General features: G+C 48.5%; 1 protein-coding gene across 3 annotated transcripts in view; it reads left to right on the top strand.

The window, feature by feature from the left end:
* Positions 1–13,937, top strand: part of MSI2 (musashi RNA binding protein 2) — a 391,134-nt gene extending 377,197 nt beyond the window's left edge. Inside the window, exons 12-14 of one of the 3 annotated variants that reach the window (XM_060082030.1) lie at positions 7,890–8,098; positions 9,872–9,944; positions 12,466–13,937. In XM_060082030.1, coding sequence (XP_059938013.1) covers positions 7,890–8,098; positions 9,872–9,913 — 251 coding nt within the window. In that variant the 3' untranslated portion in view covers positions 9,914–9,944; positions 12,466–13,937. The remainder of the gene's footprint in view (positions 1–7,889; positions 8,099–9,871; positions 9,945–12,465) is intronic. The other 2 variants (XM_060082033.1, XM_060082032.1) reach the window with 2 other exon arrangements.
* The last annotated feature ends 5,328 nt before the right edge of the window (positions 13,938–19,265 follow it).

Raw genomic sequence — 19,265 nt, 5'->3', positions numbered from 1 at the left:
AGGTGGGTGTGCCTCGGGGACACAGGGGGTCACCCGAGCAAAACACAGCCAGGCAAATTCTCAGGATTAAACTAGGAGACACTTGGAGCTGCAGGACTGTTACAGAGAGAGAGGGAGTCCTTCCCAGGCCGCACACTCCCTGTGCTCCTTTCCTTCTGATTCTCAGGTCAGGGAGGGCTGGAATGGGAGGCTCTGGCATCGCCCACGTGCTGCTCCTTGCCCATTCTAACCTGTGTGGGCCTGGAATCTGAAACCAGTTAATTTAGGGAAAAGACAGCAGGATGTGAGTGTTAAAACACCCACCACCTGCTTCAGCCAAACTCTAAACATTTGTCTCCGGGTCTGGCTTCCCCTCGTCTTCTGAAGCACTTGAGAGGCTCAGGGTGGAAGTGCTGTTGAAAGGCTGCTTTATATCCCAGAGGCATCAGGATCGCCACCTTGCGTTCACTACTTGTGGCCTGAGCTGGAGCGGCCACTGGGGTCCCTTCCTTGGGGAAGCTGCTGCAGCCGGGCACACAGTTCACACTGGCAGAGAGAGTGCCACCTAGGCCCCAGGGACTCACGTCATGGCTTTTCCTTCCCTGGGGCCCCTCTCCCCTTTCTTCCTTAGGACATGCAAACAAGGTCAGTCCCTCAAGACCCCTGGGGTCTGGGAGAAACAAGCACCTGATGGTGGCCCCAGAAAGTTCGTTCTTTGCCCTCATGACAAAAGCTTGGTTTCTTTGGCCATCAGGCCCAGGCCCGCTCAAGGCTACTGCGTCCCCAGAATTTACCCCGTGAGCAGATGGCCACTGACCCCTTTCCTCCGCCTTCCCTCTATCCCAACTAACGCAGCCTAGTCCTTTGTGAGGAAGAGACACACCCACACCCAAATCAGGGCTGATAAGAAAAAAGCATCGAGATGGAAAGAGAATGAGATGTTTTCTGCTGAGATTGTACAACAACAGAAAGTATAAAGTACCGGCCACAAAGCCCTCCTCGGATATAGGTCCTTTGGGGGTGCTTGGGGCTGTCTACACACACTGATCTGAGTGGTGGTGTGCATATCCCGGTTCACTAGTAACCCAGGATGTGAGGGTTTTGGAGCCGACCAGCAGTGAAGTTATCTCTTTAGGGGATGTGATTTGACTGGAAGCTGAGACCATTCTACAAAATAATGTGTCCCAAGTCTTAGGTTCCACTGTCCATCAAGTCCCTACTTAAGATAGGCCAGCACTAACCAGCGGACATCTACACTGACCTCAGTAGTCTGAAGCAGGCTAGGTGTTGGGCAAACAAGCAGAAACGGCAGTCTTCTAAGATTGCCACCACTGAAACCGACAGCTGGAATGTCTGTGACACTGACTCCCTCCGCCCAGTGAATGAGCTGACACTCTCCATGTGTCCTGTGCCGTGTTTATGATGAGCCAGGCATCTCTGGATGTGTCCAGGCTTGTTGATACCACGCTGAGTTTGTCCTTCTCAGCGATATATTGGTTTGTATATGGAGACAGGGAGAAAGAAATACCAACACATTGCTCTCTCAAGCCTCCCCCAGTTATAAAGTATGTCTTCTCCTTGCCTTCTGAAATAGCTTGAATTTCAGCAGAGCTTAAAAAAAAAAGGTGGTACATAAAATTGATTGTCCCTGCATCCGGGTCCCTGAACTGATGTGACTTTAATTTAGTGTGTCATACGGTTTTCCCAGGTTAGATGTAACTGCTGGCCCTCTCCATCTCCCTCTGCCACCTCCAGGCTAAGCTCTAGGGGGAAAGTTTGAGCCAGGATCCCTGGGACACTGTGGCCGGGCAGACTGCTGGATGCAGTTCCCTCCTTGTCCTGCTGAGAGTTCACAGCTGAGTGTTTCTCCTTCCGTTATCAGAAGCAGGTGTAGCTTTTCTTTTTTTTTTTTTTTTTTTGCGGTACGTGGGCCTCTCACTGTTGTGGCCTCTCCCGTTGCGGGGCACAGGCTCCGGACGCGCAGGCTCAGCGGCCATGGCTCATGGGCCCAGCCGCTCCGCGGCATGTGGGATCTTCCCGGACCGGGGCACGAACCCACGTCCCCTACATCGGCAGGTGGACTCTCAACCTCTGCGCCACCAGGGAAGCCCAGGTGTAGCTTTTCAGGCTGACCTTTCCCATCAGACCACCTGCATTAATTTACGGTGGGCACGCCTTCCAGAGGGCACAGTGAGACTGCAGATTGGGGTCGTCACCTCTGTTTCAAGGAAGGCCTTGGCTGCCTGGCTGCTGTTCCTCAGAGCCCCCGAGCAAGGAGAGCCTGGCTGTTCAGAGGCAGGTCTCCGCTTCTGACAGCCACCTGGCATTATGGACCCAACATCCACTGAGCCCCCCGTGTTGTAGGGGAATCGGGCAGGTTGCTCTTGCTCTGGAGAACACAGGGTCCCGTGAGCACCCGGAGGGTCCCCGCCTTCCACACGCCCCCCGTCTTGAGGGGTCCCTTGCTGACATGAGACACAGGCTCTGCTGCTGTGGAGTTTTAATCCAGGCGGAGAGAAGCATGATATAGACAAGGTGAGGGTCGGAGGGACAGTGACTCTGGCCTCTTTTCTCCGGCATCAGCCTATCAGCAGAGCCCCTCTCCTCATTCCTTTTTCAGTCGCTTTCTTTAAATTCTCTAAAACAAACAAAAACCCCTAAAATCTAGTGTGATGGGTTAGCACAGCCCTGCCCTCGAAGAATATCACATCAGCTTATGCTCCGGGTCCTCCAGTCTGCGGGAGCTGGGGGTTGGGAACAGGGCCATGGCACCATCAGCCCAGACTCCCCTCCCTTGTCCCTGATGGGGGCCTAATGAGTTCTGCTGGGCAGCAGGTTACCTTCTGAGCTGGGCTTGCTGAGGACGCGCCCAGCAACTGCATTTGCCTTGTGAGCAGCACACACTCTGTCCCAGAAATGTCCTGGGGGCCACGAGGCCCCCTCCTGAGCTTAAACCTGGCAGCAACAGATAATTCACCAAGCAGATGATTGAAATTGTCTTGAGGGCTGGCCCTGCCTTTTGGCGAAACGTGAGACCCACGAAACGAGGACCCAGGCCTAAGGCTGGGGCTTGGCAGGGCCCTGGCTTGTCCCAGATATGTGGACTGAGCTCATCTGGAAAAGACTTTGGAAACAGTTCCTTTCTCTGGATCAGTAATAACCTACTTTCCAAGCCTTAGAGCCAGAGGCACCCTCCCAGGGGTGCCCCCCTTAGAGTCCTGGGCCCTAGCTTTCTGCCCCAGGTCCAGTGGCATCACTTTGGGATCATACAGAAGTACTGGGACTTCCATACCTTTCCTAGACCTACAGTGAGGCTGTCCTGATTCTCACTGCCCTCCCCAACGACTTCCCCACCCTCGGTGACGAATGCCACTCTCAGCCCAGCCCCTCTGACCACAGTCGGGCAGACCCACATGCAGACTGTATGCCCTCCAGAAGGCAGGCAGCTCCTGGGTTTGCTGTAAAACCCCGAGGGGCCCACGAGCTTTGGGTCCAGCCCCTGCAGGTGAGAGTCTGAGCCTTGGATAAGGTCTTTGGATGGCTTTCCTGGGTCAGCCATCAAGGTGTTTTCTTCCCTTGATGGGCAGGAAGTTCCTCCTTTTATCTGATGCAAAGTGCCTCCAAATTTAATTCAAATGCGTTTCCTCTTGCTGGCCTCTGAGATACAGTGTCCTTGCTTTCCTGCCCCCCAGTCCCCAGAGTCCTTTCACCAGGTCCAAGATGATTAAGTGCACCAGGTGGATGAAACAGATCCTTTTGTGAATCACTTCCTGATTTGTATGGCCAGTGAATTGTACTCTCCTACCTCAGATTTTCCTAAATCTGCCTATGGTACCTGCCTTGTTGGGATCTCTGCATACACAGCTATCTCAAATATAGGTGTATTTGTTTGAAACTTGACAAGTTCCAGAGCACTGTCTCTTTTGCGTTTTCGCCACAGCCCACAGAGAGTCAGGCTGAGTAGGGCAGGCAGCACTCACGTGTCGCAGGTGAGGACTCCCAACAGGTGAGGGGCTGACCCTCAGGCGTGTAGCCGGAGGTCAAGGCCAGGGTCACACTCAGGTCTTCTGACTCCAAGTCCAGTGCTCCCCTTCTCTGCACCATAACCGCCTCCCTGAGCGTACCTGCTGCCTGGACCCAGAAAGTCCAGAGGATGCTGGGGGACGGGGCGAGGGGTAAAGAGGAGCCTGCCCAGTATTCAACCACCGCTGTGGATGCTGCCCAGAGCAGCCGATGGGAAAGTGACCCTGCTCCCTCACAGCGAGCCCCCAAACTGCAACTTGGCCCAGGGCTTGCCCAAGGCCACTTAGCACTCACAGCTTCTGCTGCAAAGATGCCAGGGTGTTTGCAGGACACTCTCCTCCTCTGGGACACGAGTCAGAACGTCCGATTTATAAATCTCAGCACTATTTATTCAGCAGCACATACTGAGACCCCTCCCTCCCTCCCTCCCCATCCCCCCCCCCCAGCTGAGCAGGAGACAGGCGTCCTTGCCCACTAAGAATCATGTCCCATCCCCTCTCCCTGACCTGATCCTGGCCTGTGGGACATTTCTGGCCCCTCAAAATGAGCCTGGAGGCAACCTCCAAGGAGACAGACCATTGAAAATTGACTGAGGGGTGACTGGCACAGAAAGCACTCTTAGGTCAGGGGCTCGGAGTCGTGCTTTTCCCCCTGCCTCTCCTCTCAAGGTCACAGCTTGGAGGGGAGGGCCTTCTCCTTTACTGTGTGACCAGCCAGTGTGCAGTGCGAACCTCCCGAAAGAAGAAAATCGCTTTGTCCCTAATGCCTTCCCACCATCAGACAGCGGGAACAGCCGCCGACACGTTGGCGTGCGCAGCGCCCTGCCCCTTTCTTCCCGAGCAGCAGAGCCGCTGCTGGGTAGACCACTCCCAGAGATCGTGGGTTCGGGCCATCTCATTGGCTTGTTAACATGCTTTCTGGAGCCTGGGTCTTCCGCCCACAGAGAAAGAGGGAGTCACTGACCAAGGGGCGCAGAGACCCGGCCCCTCCATGCCCTCAGCATTTGAGGGTGCAGCTTCCACTGTCCAGAAGCCTAGAGAAAAAGGACCAGCCCAGGACCAGGTGCTTCTTGCCTGCCAGCTGCACCCTCGGCGGGAACCCACAGCCTGATCTTTCACCTTTGTCCGGGGACTGTCTGCAGGGTGACTCTGAGCTGGGGCTCCGGCATAAGGAGGGCAAGTGTATATTGATGCGAGACTTAGGGTTTTAGAGCTGCATTTTAATACGGCGCCTTCTCAACCACGATACTGGTGTCATTTGATGGAAGAAGACTGGGCGGGGAGGGGCAATGTAGGCCTAAGAAGAGCTGCTTACTGAGAAATTCCCTTCAGGCCAGCATTCAAGCTGCAGGCTTCCTGGGCACACAGGCTCGTGAGAGGTAGCCGGGGGCTGGGCCGAATACCACCAGCCCTCCTGTCTTCTAAGCCTCCGGAGGGGCGGGGCGTGTTTCAGGACAGCGTCCTTCCCTGGGCATGCGGCCTCCTGTCTCCCAGGCTGCCTCCTCGGGCCGGATTAGTCTCTGGATGGCCCTCACCCTGCTGGAAGGAGCCAAGACAGAGACCTCCCTTCTCCCTGGCTTCTAGATAGGCGGGCCTGCCCACTGTCCTCCTGGGTCCTCATCTGGCCACAGGAGAAAGAGGTCAAAAAGTCTTCCTATCTTCCACTGTGGCCCCACTGTCCACACCCCTGCTCTCCACCCTGAAACCGAGCCGGCTAGATACTTTGTTGGTTACTTGGTATAGGAGCGGGGTCCGCTGCCTGGGTGAACCAGGAGTCCACTGTCTGAGCTCCCTCAGTTTTCCCTAGCCCGGAGGAAGAAAGTGTGTGAGACCAAGATAGTGCTGCCTTTTGAATATCGCAGCTTGATGCTCGCCTCTGCGAGTGAGCAAGGCCAAATGTTATCTGCAAGTTTAATCTTCTGTATTCAAAAACCCCATCCCCTTCGTCTGCCAGTGCCTTCCCAAATCAGCAATTCACTTGCTCGAAGCCTCTGTGATTTTTTTTCTCTTTAACCTGTTCTTCCCGTCGGCCAGTTTCTTCCTTTCTCAGCACAGCTTCCAAGGGGCCTGACCTTGGGGCCTCCTGCCCTAGAGGGCATCCCAAGGTAGCAGCTTGCCTTTTCTCTGCTGAGTCGAGAGCCAGGCCCAGCCTGGCTTGCTCTCCTTTGCATCTTCGTGTCCCGTCCCAGTCTCCCACCGGCCTGGCTGGAGTGCATCTTCGGTCTCTTCCCATCCCGGCAACAAGTGGGTAGAAATCAGTCCACATCTGGCTCTTCAATCCCCCCGCCCAGAAGGTAGGGGCTCCAACCAGAGGTCCGCGGGGCAAGGCCATGGCCCAGAGCAGACTTGTGGCGGGTGGCCACAGGGCAGAGGGAAGTGCCGAGGGGGGGCAAGAGGGAGAAGACTGTTGGGAGGAGCGGCCCCTGGGAGCCATGGAAATGCGTGGCACCCAGATGGTCTGGTTCTTTGAGTTGGGTTAGTTGTAGCCCAGAACTGGCCAGCCCCAGACTCACCTTGAGCTTTAAAAATCAATGAGAACTTATTTTTACAGTTAAAAAAAAAATTTTTTTTTTTCCATTAGGGAAAAGAAAAAGTTGAAGCTACTAAGGGGAAATGAAGATGAGACAAAATTAACCTGGTTGACAGGCTGTGGCCCTTGCTGTGGGGGGGAATGATGGAATTTGGGGGGTGCTAAGGGAGGGAGCCCGAGGCAGCGTCTCCTCCCACCGCCCCCTCCGCACGGCCACTCTCAGCGTCTGTGGGTGTGAAGTCCCATCTCTCTGTAGCGAAGGTACATTCCTAGCTCTTTTCCTGTCTGGAGTCTATATCTGAAGATAACCAACAGAAAGCAGACATTTCGGTCAGATATGCTTTAGTGATAAATTGGTTCAGTCAGTATGCTCTGAATTCATACTTCTTTGTCTTTTTTTTTTAAACGAAAGGAAAAAAAAAAGTTTAAATCCCCCCTTTCCTTCTACTGCAGGAGGTGAGTGTGTGGGTGTCCTGTAGAATCATTGGCATTCACTCAGCTTCGGCCCCAGAGCCTCCAGATGCGCCATCCCCACCCCATCCCCTCCCTCCATCCCCTGCTCTCCACCCCAGAAGGGAACCCTCTGCCACCATCATTACGGTTATGTTAAGATGCCCAAATTTTCCATGACATATCCCATCCTCCGACCACGTTCAGTATTGATGACTTTCATACAGGGATATAAATGGGAGGGGTGGGCAGGGAGGGAGTAGCCAGTGGGGAGGGGGGAAGTGGTTGGTGGGGGGGGAGGGGCGCTGAAGATCTTTTTTTTGTTTAAAACAAATTTGTCATTTAATGGATCCAAAAACAAACCAAAAAAGAAAAAGTGAAAGAAAAAGCAAATCAAAAATCCCCTCCCCGAAGATTTTTTTTTTCCTGGACACAACTTGCTTTGTCTCCTGTCACGTTTTAATATCAATATTAACACACTGTGTAGTCTAAAACTAGTTCCTTTGTAGTTTGCATGGGATGTGAATGCTGTTTCAACGTGCCCAGATCTAGACAAGACTGCATGAGCATCAATTCAGATGTGGAAAAAAAAAAAAACCTCTTTCTCTCTCTCTCTTCCATATATATCTCTATTTCTATTGTGATAATTTGGTGGGCAGTGAAGCACCTCCGGTTGGTTGCCGTAGTGTGTTGAATGATTGTTTTTTTATTCTCTCTATTTTTGGAGCTCCGAGCTTCTTAGTAGTAGCCTGGGCTGAGTATTCTTGAGTCCCTGCTGATGTTTTCGCATGGCCTTGGTTCAGTGTTAGAAGTTGGGCCTCAGCTGTTTTTCTGGAGTGTTTGGCTTGTAATGACCGGTGCATGCCTGGCTTCTGGCCTCATACCCAGCTCTATTCTCTGCACACCAGTCCTGAATAGCTACAGTGCTCAACCGAATTTTGGCGCGCCCGCTTCCCCGGCAGGCTCCAACCCGGCGCGGCCCGGAGGCTTCCCGGGGGCCAACAGCCCAGGACCTGTCGCCGATCTCTACGGCCCTGCCAGCCAGGACTCCGGAGTGGGGAATTACATAAGTGCGGCCAGCCCACAGCCGGGCTCAGGCTTCGGCCACGGCATAGCTGTAAGTACCTTCCTGCCCCTGCCCTCCTGCCCATCTCCTGTGGCCCCCCGGGGCGGGTGTGCCAGAAAAGCCCAGAGGTGGGAGGCCAGGAGAGGGCAGCGGGTCCCCATCCGCATCACGTCAGCCATCCAGGGCTGAAGCTTCTTCGTTTAGGTGCTTCCTGAGCACCTGTGGGTCAGGCACGGTGTGCAGCCATGGGTGAGTGGAGAGAGCGTGGGCGGGTCAGGTTCAGATCTCCACTCCAGCACGTCCAGCCCATGCAACCTTGAGCCACGTATATAATCCGCTGCTTCCCTGGCTGCCAAGCGAATATAAGTGTTCCTCCCTCAAAAGATTGGGAGAGAAAAAATGGAAACAGGGTATGTCAGCTGCTGGTTCACAGTAGAGCCTCAGCGTCAGCCCCCTCTCCTCGATCCCGGCCTCCTGGAGACTCACGTGCGCTGGGACCTTGGAGCTACAGACCCACCCCACAGGGTAGCAGCTTAGTCGGTAGAGTCACCGCCCAAGGTCCAGAGGCAGCGCCGGGGCCTGGGACACAGCGTGGGGTGCAAGCCCTGTCCCAGGAGGTTTCCTCCGCTAATGTTTCTTACAGTTTCCAGGTTCCAATAAGTTCCCATTTGCGTTCTTTAGCTGCGCCTGCCCCTGAAGGCCAGATGCATTTGATATTTGTAATGCTCTGTGGTTCTATAATCTGACTAATCCAGGCAATGGAAATTTGCTTAACAGATTTGCATGCTGTTTTCAGATTGTATTGTTCTTCCTCCTCGCAGTGTGTGTGAGCATGAATGTGCCTGAGCCCACTTACTCGCTTGTCCCTTCCATTTGGAAAACAGAAAATCGGCCAACCTCACCGTCTTGGAGGCAGTTTGATTTTGAGCTGAGTGGGGAGTGTCTGCTGTCCCAGGTCATGTCCCTGTCGGGAGAGCCCTGCGTCCCGAGCTGTACTGGGGAGAACACAACAAGGGCAGACGGTCTGGGCACCAGGGCAGGTGTTAGAAGTCCTCCATCCCCACCTCAAACCCACGTGTGTACACTCTCATGCATGCACACACACTCTCCACACACACACACACACACACACACACACACACACACACACACTTACTTCTGCCATCCCTGGCCTGTGCAGTCCGGGTCCTTGTTCAATTCCACTCCCGAGCCAATATCACTTAAGGCAGTAGCTGGATGAGTCAAATCCCCTCGGATCAGCTGTAGTACCCAATCCAGAGTAGTATTATTCAGCTTAGAGCTGCATCAGTTTGGGAGACCGTCTGTCACCACGTAGAACACAGCTCATTTCCATTGTCAGTGCCCAGAAACACAGACCCTATTTGTTCAGGAAAACCTCGGCCTCTGACCTGTGTGCCGTGATGGTTTCTGAAATAAGCACATCAAGTCACGTTTGGTCTGCACGGGCCTTGCTTTCTCCCCAGCTGGAGCCGTTGGGACTGTGGACAGAGACACTGTTATCTTTGCTCTCTGGGGCTCAGGGCAACAGTGCCTGTCATTTTCGGCACAAGCCCCCCTTTCCTATCACCCACCCACCCCTGTGAATCTGGCTCTCAATTCTCCCCTGGGTGAGCGGACAGGCCGGGGGTGGGGAGTCGGGGCTGGGAAGGATGTCATTCTGGCCCCTCATGGCACGGTGTCTCAGAATTACATATTCATGCTGGCAACCACAGTCTAGTCCTAGAGATAATTTCCTTTCCCAGAATATGACAATCTGTTCCCATGTATAGTGTGCTGATGACCTTAACAATTGTGCAATTTTAGGGACCTTTGATTGCAACGGCCTTTACAAATGGATACCATTGAGCAGGTGCTTTCGTTGCCATCTCACTCTGAGGTATTACCTTCTCTGCCACGTGTCTCGCCCGGTGGGCGTGTCCGTACATGTATGCGCCCTGGGCATGCAAGTACGCACGGCCCTGGTCTCCTCGCGCCCACATCTCTCCTTCCTCTTTCTGGACCCCTATTCGGGGGGTGGGGGGCAAAAAAATCCAGTCTTTTAATCTCTCATCCCTCCTCCAGCTTAAAGCATGACCCCACTTTTTTTCTTTGATTCTTTTGATTCCTTTTCTTTATCTTTCCCACCCCTCATCTTTCTCTGTCTTGAAATACAATCAAGAGTATGGGAAACTGGAAGGAGATTTTGTGCTGTGCCCGTCCCAGGGGGACGCAGGCAGGGAACCGCTGGGCTTCTGCCAGGCCTGGGGGTGGGAGGGCGGGCAGGATCCTGCGAGCTGGCCTTGTGGGTTGCTGGGCCCTTTCAGCTCCCCAGAGCTCGCTGGGCTCGGCCAGTGGGGTTCATGCAGTCAAACAGCCAGACTCCATCTTTTAGTGAAAAGAAAACATTTTTGCCAGTAACTACTGAGTAATTATCCAGATTACCGCACGAAAAGCAAATTAAATTAACGACATCACCTGCGTTACATGGATTTGGATCCCTGCCAGTTTCCTAACCTTTTAAACTGAGCTCAAGTTAATTGAACATTTTTTAAATCACTTGGATGGGGATATGGAAGGGGTGGGGTGGAGGAGAGGGGAGGTTGGGGCAGTCAGTGAGGGAGCCTCTTGCCACGTTCTCATTGAAAATGAGTATCCGTCATTCTCGGGAGGAGCACCAAGAAGGGAGGGCGGTTCTCTCGTGAAAGCTAAACGTGGCCCGTGTTAGCGAGTTAGTTCGAGGTCTTGAGATATGAGTCTGTTTCTTTGGAAGAGAGAGGGCGACAGCCAAGGCCTGGGAATGGGTCCCACTCATAGAATCCCAGCTGGGGCATAAGCGCCTTTCAGTCCAGGAGCTGGGACCTAAAAGAAGCAAGGCCGGAGATGGATTTGCCACTTTGGTTTGCAGTCAGAAGGATGCCCCTCTTGTAGAGGGTTGCTTCAGGCCCCTGAGCCAGCCAGGACTCAGTAGGGTGGGCCCAGCTGGGGGACCAGGTGGAGCTGAGCTCCATAAATCTCTTGAATTTCTCTAATATTGCTGCTAAGGAATCACCTCAACTAACACAACTGCCTCTCGTAACCAAATAAACCCCGTGTGTGAATTCTCCCCACCCCTCGCCTACACTTCCCTTCCAGCACTGACCCAGCCATCGCTGGCCGGCCGGAGCCAGAGGCCACTAACAGTGTGAAGGAGAGCTACTCACGACTAATTAAGCTGGGTCTGGGGGCCCCAAGGGAACTAAGATTCCTCTGAGAGCAAGGCAGACTCATGTACCCAAGAACGTTGGGGATGGAAAGTGGCTCCAGCCCTTTGTAGAATCAGTTGATGAGGGGATTGAACAACTGCCAGCGCTTCTTCCCTCCCTCCCCTGGAAGTGGAGGGTGCTGTAGGTTTCCTGCCATCTCCTCCCCACACCCTCCAAGGCCTCTGCAGTGTTTCCATGGGGGTCGGGGGAGGGCCGAGGCTGCCCCCAGCGCAGCCTCCCTCATCCACCTTTAGGACTCAGAAGGATGGAATAGACGAGAGTGGAGGTAACCACCTGCCCCTCCAAAATGATTAAGTGGGCCAACTGAGTCACATGGCCACGCCAAAACACACACTTGGTCCCCAACAGAAGTGACCCTTAGACATTTAGTACCATCCATGAAGGAGGGGCCCAGGCTCACAGTCAATTCAGGGAGATTCGATTGGCAAGTCTATGAATCCCTGGCCTGTTTTTATTTCCTAGAACCAAAGCTGGTTATTTGTTGTGAATGTGTTTATGTGTCCTGACCTTGAGTCTTTGGTATGTAATATGATTTTTTTAGTAGAAACTAGCATTTTCAGTTATTAACAGTCATTGATGGGTATCTCATAAAGACAGAAGTTTTTAAACATTAAGCTTTGAAAACAGAAGCTTAACCAGAGCGGCCCTCTCCCCAGCATCAAGCGTGGCTCCGATGTCACAGCTCAGGCTGTGACCCCAGTCAGCGGTTAGCCTGGCCATTTTCAAATGTTGTCAGTAGCCCAATGTAGCCATACTTTGAAAGCTCTAGTTAAGCTGGGACGAAGTGAGAGAGTGGCATGGACATATATACACTACCAAATGTAAAATAGATAGCTAGTGGGAAGCAGCTGCATCGCACAGGGAGATCAGCTCTGTGCTTTGTGACCACCTAGAGGGGTGGGATAGGGAGGGAGGGAGGGAGGGGATATAGGGATATATGTATACATATAGCTGATTCACTTTTTTGTACAGCAGAAACTAAGACAACATTGTAAAGCAATTATACTCCAGTAAAGATGTTAAAAAAAAAAAAAAGAAATAGGAAAAAGATAAAAAGTTGGAGTAAATGGTATGCTTGCCTGACATTTCTTCTTTCTCCTCCCACCCCCACTTTTTGTTCTCTTCTGGACACCCTCGACCTTCTGTACCCTGCAGAGCATACCTGGATGTCCAGGCAAGACTGGGCGAAGTTTCTGAGTGGCCCTTTGTTTAGGTGATGTCATCAGACCTGTTCCCCCACCAGCCTCACTCCCCATCCCAACCAGAGATGGCTCACTTCGGCTCGAGGGTTGACTGCATCTCATCATCTCATGAATCTGCTGTAATATAAGACAACAGCTTTTAAATGTGTATATATCCCATGATTTTGGTTTTGTTTTATTTTTGTTTTTCTTGATGGTTTCCCTCCCTCTTCTCTCTTCCCCCTTCTCCTTTTAAATCTCTTCAGATCACATTTGGTAGTGGTTTTGACTTAGTGCAGTAGTCATATAGCTTTAATATCTAGTTAAAAGCTAACCATAGTGTAATTGTTATATTAAGGTATTATTTTTTTCTTAAAAAAATTTTTTTTGCTTGTTTTAATTCTGTTCTCACTTTTCAAGGATGCTGAGATGGTAATATTACTCTCAATATTTTGGTACCAATTCTGAGACTGTATGAATTTTCAGGTGGAATTTGAGCACACACAGAAGCGAGGTTGTGAAATATGGAGCGGGATGTGGGCATCAACTTTCTACTTTGCATTGTATAAGAAGTGAGATGTAGTAGGCTAATTAACAGACTATAGCGGTTCTTTTTTGTGCTCTTTGTTAACCTAAGTATATCTATTTTCGGCAATAAGGTAAGGACGACGATGTTTTGAGTGTCCTCCTTTTCTATAAGTGCTTTTTTTCTGTTGAAAGAGGTGATATTATAAGGTTTTTTGCAGTTGTGAATTCTAAAAAAAGAAATGTTGTAAATACAATTCCATTAACTACATAGAAACTATTAAGAAAGAGAGAATCAAAAATATTTTTGTGAGGGCGTCGGTCCCCGGCAGTTTGATGCTCTGTGGATGGAGGAGGGGAGGAACAATAGCCAAGTCAGTGACTGAGACCGAAGAACACCCAGCTGCCAGGCCGACCCCGTGACAAGTTAGAACACTGGTTAGCTCCTCTTGTCTGTGTGATAGACCTAAGAACTGTATTAGTGTCATACCAGCATATTAACCTCTCGTCTGTGCACAGCTTCCAACGTTACCGTCTAGTTAGATTTTTATTTAAAATATGAAAAACTGCTTTTCCCAAGACGTTTTTTAAAAACAAAGCTACAATTTTAATATTTAACATATTTAATGTTTCAAAGCACACCTGTTCGGCTTGGGTGGGGAGGGGTGGGGGGACATTCTTTTTCAGTCTTAATTTTTAAATATTTGATCATTTTCTATTGTCCAATCATTTCAGCACCTCCAAAGGTCCCTAGGACACTTTGCCTCTCTTCTTCCCCTGTTCCCCATCCGCCCCCAGCTCTGGGGGCCCATGGGCCAGGAGTGGATAAGCCTGCATTAATGAAATCTTTTCTCCATTCACTTTCTATTTACCAATTAGGAAAGCAACCTTTCGTTTTTTTTTTTTTTTTTTTTTTTTTTTTTTTTTAATACCTCAGTGCTGCAAGTATCACCAGAGAGGCTATGGAAGAATTTTTTTTTAATTTATTGTAGATGTAAACAGAATTTAAAAAAATAAAAAGTATAAACATCGCTGCACTGTGACTGGTGGGAAAAACTGACCGTTTCCTGTTTGCACATGTTTAACATTTGGCTGTTTTAATATATGGTCCTCAGATGGGGAAAGATACTTATAATGAAGGATATTTTTTAATTTAACTTTTTTTTAATGTTGGTAATAGGTCGGCAACAGCAACTATAGAAGTACAACTCAATAGATGGCATTAAAACATATTGTAGTGTGGATATATATTTTTTTCTTTTTTAAAATGTGATATTGACGTTTTATTAATATTTTTTAAATTGTTACGTTTATAAATTTGGTACTTAAGGCACAGCCAGTATGAGACACTGAATGCGACATTTATTATAAAGAGCTGCTGCACTCCTATTTTTATAAATTTTACTAACAAAGTAGACTAATGTAGACATTCACAGACATGGTAGGGTAAAAGCATCTTCAAGCAAAAGGCTCCAAAATGCTAACTCAGAAAGAAAGAAAAAAAGCCTTTTTCAATTCTAATTAAACAGCAACATTTTTTTAAAAACAAAATCACGTTCTTTGTTTTTTCCAATAAAATGTTAGGTTGTTTGGTGAGGGGTTTTTTTTGTTTGTTTTTCTTTCTTTCTTTTTTTATTTCCAAACAACCAGATTAAGTAAAATGCTGGGCGCTTTTAAAACATCAAAACTTGTTCAAGTAATAAAATAACAAAATAGAAGTTTTATTTAAAAAAAAAGAAAAACAAGAAAAAAAAGAGACAATAAATTCCCAGAAATTCAGTGTCTAGACTAGGGAATTTAATTACTATTTTGTCCATGTTGATGATGTACTGTACTACCCTTCCTTTCTCTGCATCCCCCATCACCTCATAGAAGACTCTTTGTTGATCATTGTCTGTTAATAATGTATAAAATGGCTATCTTGTAAGCGTGCTGTCCTGGTACTAGTGTAGTGACTTTTTTTCTCCTCTTTCTTCTAGTACATATTGATAGGTATAAGGTAATTAAGGTTTAAAAAAATTAGACATAGTTATTCAGATTTAGGACCAGTAAGGATAGAACTTTCTCTTATTTATGAAAAAAATGCTAATAATTTGGGGGCAGTTTCTTCCTTTCATTTGTTTTTTTCAATTTCAAGTTTTAATTTTATTTTTGCTGATCTGATGTGGTTTCAACTAACCCAAGGTCTCACGATGTTCAGATGCCGGCAGACTCTACGGCGTTTTGTAGATTCCCACCCCACCCCCCAACTGTGAAGGGGTGTGCCATACTACCTTAAATGCTAACGCTAGATATGCAAAACTGGATTTTTTTAATTTATTTTTTAAAAGAGGAAGGCATGGTATATTAAAATGATTTTACTAAGAGAAAAAATATTTTTTTAAGAATGCTCAGAAGAAATTGATAATCTGTGTGAATATGTTTTAGATGTTTATAATACCTTTTGAAGAGACCCAGTAGCCCATAGCACAAATCTCGTGGAAATCTGATATGTTTTAATGTGGCTACCTAGGTTAAGGTTCACGTTAGTCCCCCACTCATCTAGAAGTCCATTTTGGAAGATTTTTGTAAATTATTTTAGCACTGACGTTCAGCCTTGTCTTTGTTTCAGTTAAGCTCAGTGGCGAACATGGGAACCACCTTTCACCTTCCCTGGGGGAGAAACCCTCTTGGCTGATGGCTTTTCCCCGGAATCATAAAGTAGCCACCGGGTGACTTTCTGGCTTCTAGATCCATCTGCCTGGGGCCCCCAAACTCCTCTCCTCCCACACAGAGGAGAGTGAGTTGCGTAAGCTCCTGGACCCATTCCTGGTTCTACCTGGACGTGGAGCTGATGGGGATGACCAAGTTCCGGGTCTCCTCTCCAGGAGCTTCCGCCCACCTGGCTTGTGGCCTTCCTCACACCCACTGGGAAAACCAAACAGCCTCGCTCTCTATCCCAGTCGCTCATCGGCTTGATTCAAACGAAGTCGCAGCAGGCCTTTATGTTCCTATCCTTCATAACCTTCATCTTAATTTGAACTCGTAGCTTGGACTTTAAGGTAGCATGGCTCTATTGCTGTCAATTTAATGTTTCACTGCACAGCAATTCACAGCCAGTGAATGTTACACACATCTTGCTAGACTAGTATAAAAATCATTGGGTAATTGTTGGTTCTAATGACCTGAAAGGTGTTCAGTTTTTGTTTTCGATTTTGTTTTGTTTCTTGGGCTTTTTTTTTTTTTTTTTTTTTTTTTTTGGTTCTCTTTTCATTTGGGGATTTAAAAAAAAATTTTTTTTTCTTTTTTTTGGTTCCAAATAGAAAAGCAAAACCTATTTTGATCTTTAGTGCAAACGAGGGCTAGGGACTTAGCCACCACCCCACCACACTGCTTCATTCTGCCATTCACTCACTGCAGCATAATCAAGAATAAAGCAATATAGTTTACTATATTTTTTTTATTGAAGGTCAGCCATGCTTTCTGTATTATATTGCATATGAAATTGTTTACAAAAGAAACACTAACATACTTCTCTTTATCAGTTGGGAGTGGCGCACAGGGACAGAGGGAGGCTGGGGGGCTGGGTGGGGGAGGGAAGAGTGTTTTGCTTTCTCTAATGTGCTTCACAAGCCAGGCTACCTGCCAAGGAAGGCTGAAGCAGGGTGGGGGGCGTGGAGAGCAGAGGGACAGATGCAGGCAAGCACATGGAAGAGAGACGCTGGCAGGCTTCCCCCATCCCCCCGCTCCAAACAGAAAAGAAGCAGAAGTCAGCTCAGCCCGGTCCTGGGCACCAACACTACACAAGGAGACGCTGTACGTTAAGCAATACTTTAATACTGTATACGTTTGTTTTCTTTTTCTTTCTTTTTTTTTTAAACCAAAAAAAAAAAAAAGTAAGTAAAGTAAAACAAAAATATATACGTAGAACCCCCCTCTGGGGAAGCGACCTTAATCCAAACACTTGGCTATCAAATAATCAGAATGTATTGTCTCGGACAAGAGTTTGTTTCCAGGAGGCAGGGGCATATGGGGGGGAGGGGGATGGGGACTGAGAGACAAAAGTTCCAGAGCCTTCCAGAAGGCTCTCTGCTACTGTATTCTGTACATACTGTACCATCCTGTGTGGAATCTGTGAGTGTCCTCTTGAGTAGCGTGGGCTAGCCAATCTGCCGTTCATGGTGTATTGTAAACTCGGAATTCCATATGTAATAGGATGCAAGTCTAAGCGTTTCATGTGGACATCAATGTATCTAAATAAAACTTTCCCTAGCACTGTGGCTGACCTCACCCTTACTTTTATACTTTAGTATGAAACTGATGACAACTTTGGTAGTGAGTATTTTTTTTATATATATACATATATATGTATCTATATATATATATATCTCAAGCATCTTTCAGGTCTTTGTGTGTGGCTTTCTTAAAGCCCTGTTGTAAAAAATTACTATGTGGATGGCAGTCTCTCACATCACAGATGTGGAAAGTATAATTTTATATTTGTATTTTCAAATAAATAAGTTTGTGAAAGGTTTCCATCCTCTACTGTGGTCCAGAAATCAATGTGTTTGTCTGACAAAAAATAAAATAAAATAAAATAAACTGTTTTGAACAGAGTTGTTTGCTCTTCTTTCACATGTGAAGGAGGGCTGGGTGGCTGGGGGGCAGCTGTTGATTGGTTTGGGGAGGGTGTCACCAGTCACACCTCCCTTCTCTCACCCCTCAGTGAGAACACTGGTCACAGGGCCTGCAGCAGAGAAGAAGCCCTTTCCCTGTCCCCAGGGAGCTTGTGGACCTTTTCGTGTGTGTGGGGGGGGGGGGTGATTATTTTTATTTTTATTTCATTGAAGTATAGTTGATTTACAATGTTAGTTTCTGCTGTACAGCAAAGTGGCTCAGTTTTATATATATATATATATATATATATATATATATATATATATATATATATATATATTCTTTGTGCAACTATTTTTATGAAGCATTAAGAGAGTATTGCAGTGGAAGAACAGGCGGAGAGTACCTCAGAACCCATGGGTGAGCAGGAAATAAGCACCATGGTGCTGTGAGGTCACAGGACCCAGATGGTGGCAGTGTGCAGAAGGAGGTGAGTGGCTTTCCGGGTGGCTGGTCTCAGCTAGTGATCCACAGCCTGCAGGAGAAGGCAACAAACCAACTTTGTGACTCTTGAGTAGGGATTGAAGGGGTGTAGGAGCCCGGCCTTTGCCCTCAAGGAGTTCAAAGTTTTGCCTAACGGAAAAAAATTTTGTAGAATCACAAAATTAAAGGTGTAGAAATAAATGGTATACGATATTTCCCACCCTCCCACTCTATCAAATCGTTGGGAGAAAACAAAAGAATTGACACACAGCTCGTTGAGGGCAGGTCCCAAGACCTGGCGGTAGCAGTCAAGGCATGATCTGAACCAGAGGGTTTCTTGGCTTTTAAGGCGGTTTGTAAGGGATGAAGTATAGGCCTGCAGCTGCTTCCTCAAGACCTTGGGTAAAGCCATACTCCCCAGGGCATGTCCTCTGTGGGTCCCTCTTCCAATTTCCTGTCTCCTGATTTTTCCAGCTTTATCATATGGGCATTTCTGATACTCAAAGGGCTGAGAGAAGAAGATGGAAGATTCCCCTGTTTATTTAAGGCCGGAGGTAGGAGAATTGGGTTCCTGGCCCACCTCTTGTATGTCCACAGGCAAAGCCTCAGCACTCTGCTGTGTTTTGTTACACTGAGGACAGGAGAGGAAAGTATAACCCTGCTGTCCCACAGAAATGAAAGACCAGTGAGAATGTGAGCATTTCCTTCCTAGAATTCTGAGACGAGTAGGCCAAAGACATGAAAAAGGTCATTTTCTCCATCCCCTCCTCTTGATTGCTCAGCTCTGAGAAAGGTAAGGCCCAAACCTAGCCCAGAAGCCTAAGGACAGAGTGGAGAACAGGAACACCACTGCCTGTCTTATGTTTTCCTGTTCAAGGAGGGTAGGTAATTTGGCTATGGTCATACTATTGCTGAAGGGCAGAACTGAGAACCCAGGACATCCTGCCCCTGGGTGCGAGCCTACTAACAAATGTCAGTATCAGTGTTGAGTGTGCCTGGTTGGGGGTGGGGTGGGGGAGGGGGCCCTCTAAGTGCCCACCTGAGCCAACGAAATGTACCCCAAAAGAGGCAGAAAAATATCGATCACAGAGAAAACCAAACTTTCAGGGAAGAATAGTAAAAATACAGAATAGAAAACAAATCAGCAAAAACTTGGAAAAGGAAAAAGAA

The sequence above is a fragment of the Mesoplodon densirostris genome, chromosome 18, assembly GCF_025265405.1.
Source record: "Mesoplodon densirostris isolate mMesDen1 chromosome 18, mMesDen1 primary haplotype, whole genome shotgun sequence".
NCBI classification, from domain to species: domain Eukaryota; kingdom Metazoa; phylum Chordata; class Mammalia; order Artiodactyla; family Ziphiidae; genus Mesoplodon; species Mesoplodon densirostris.
Note: the sequence above shows the minus strand (reverse complement) of the source record. Positions and strands in the feature narration are given on the sequence as shown.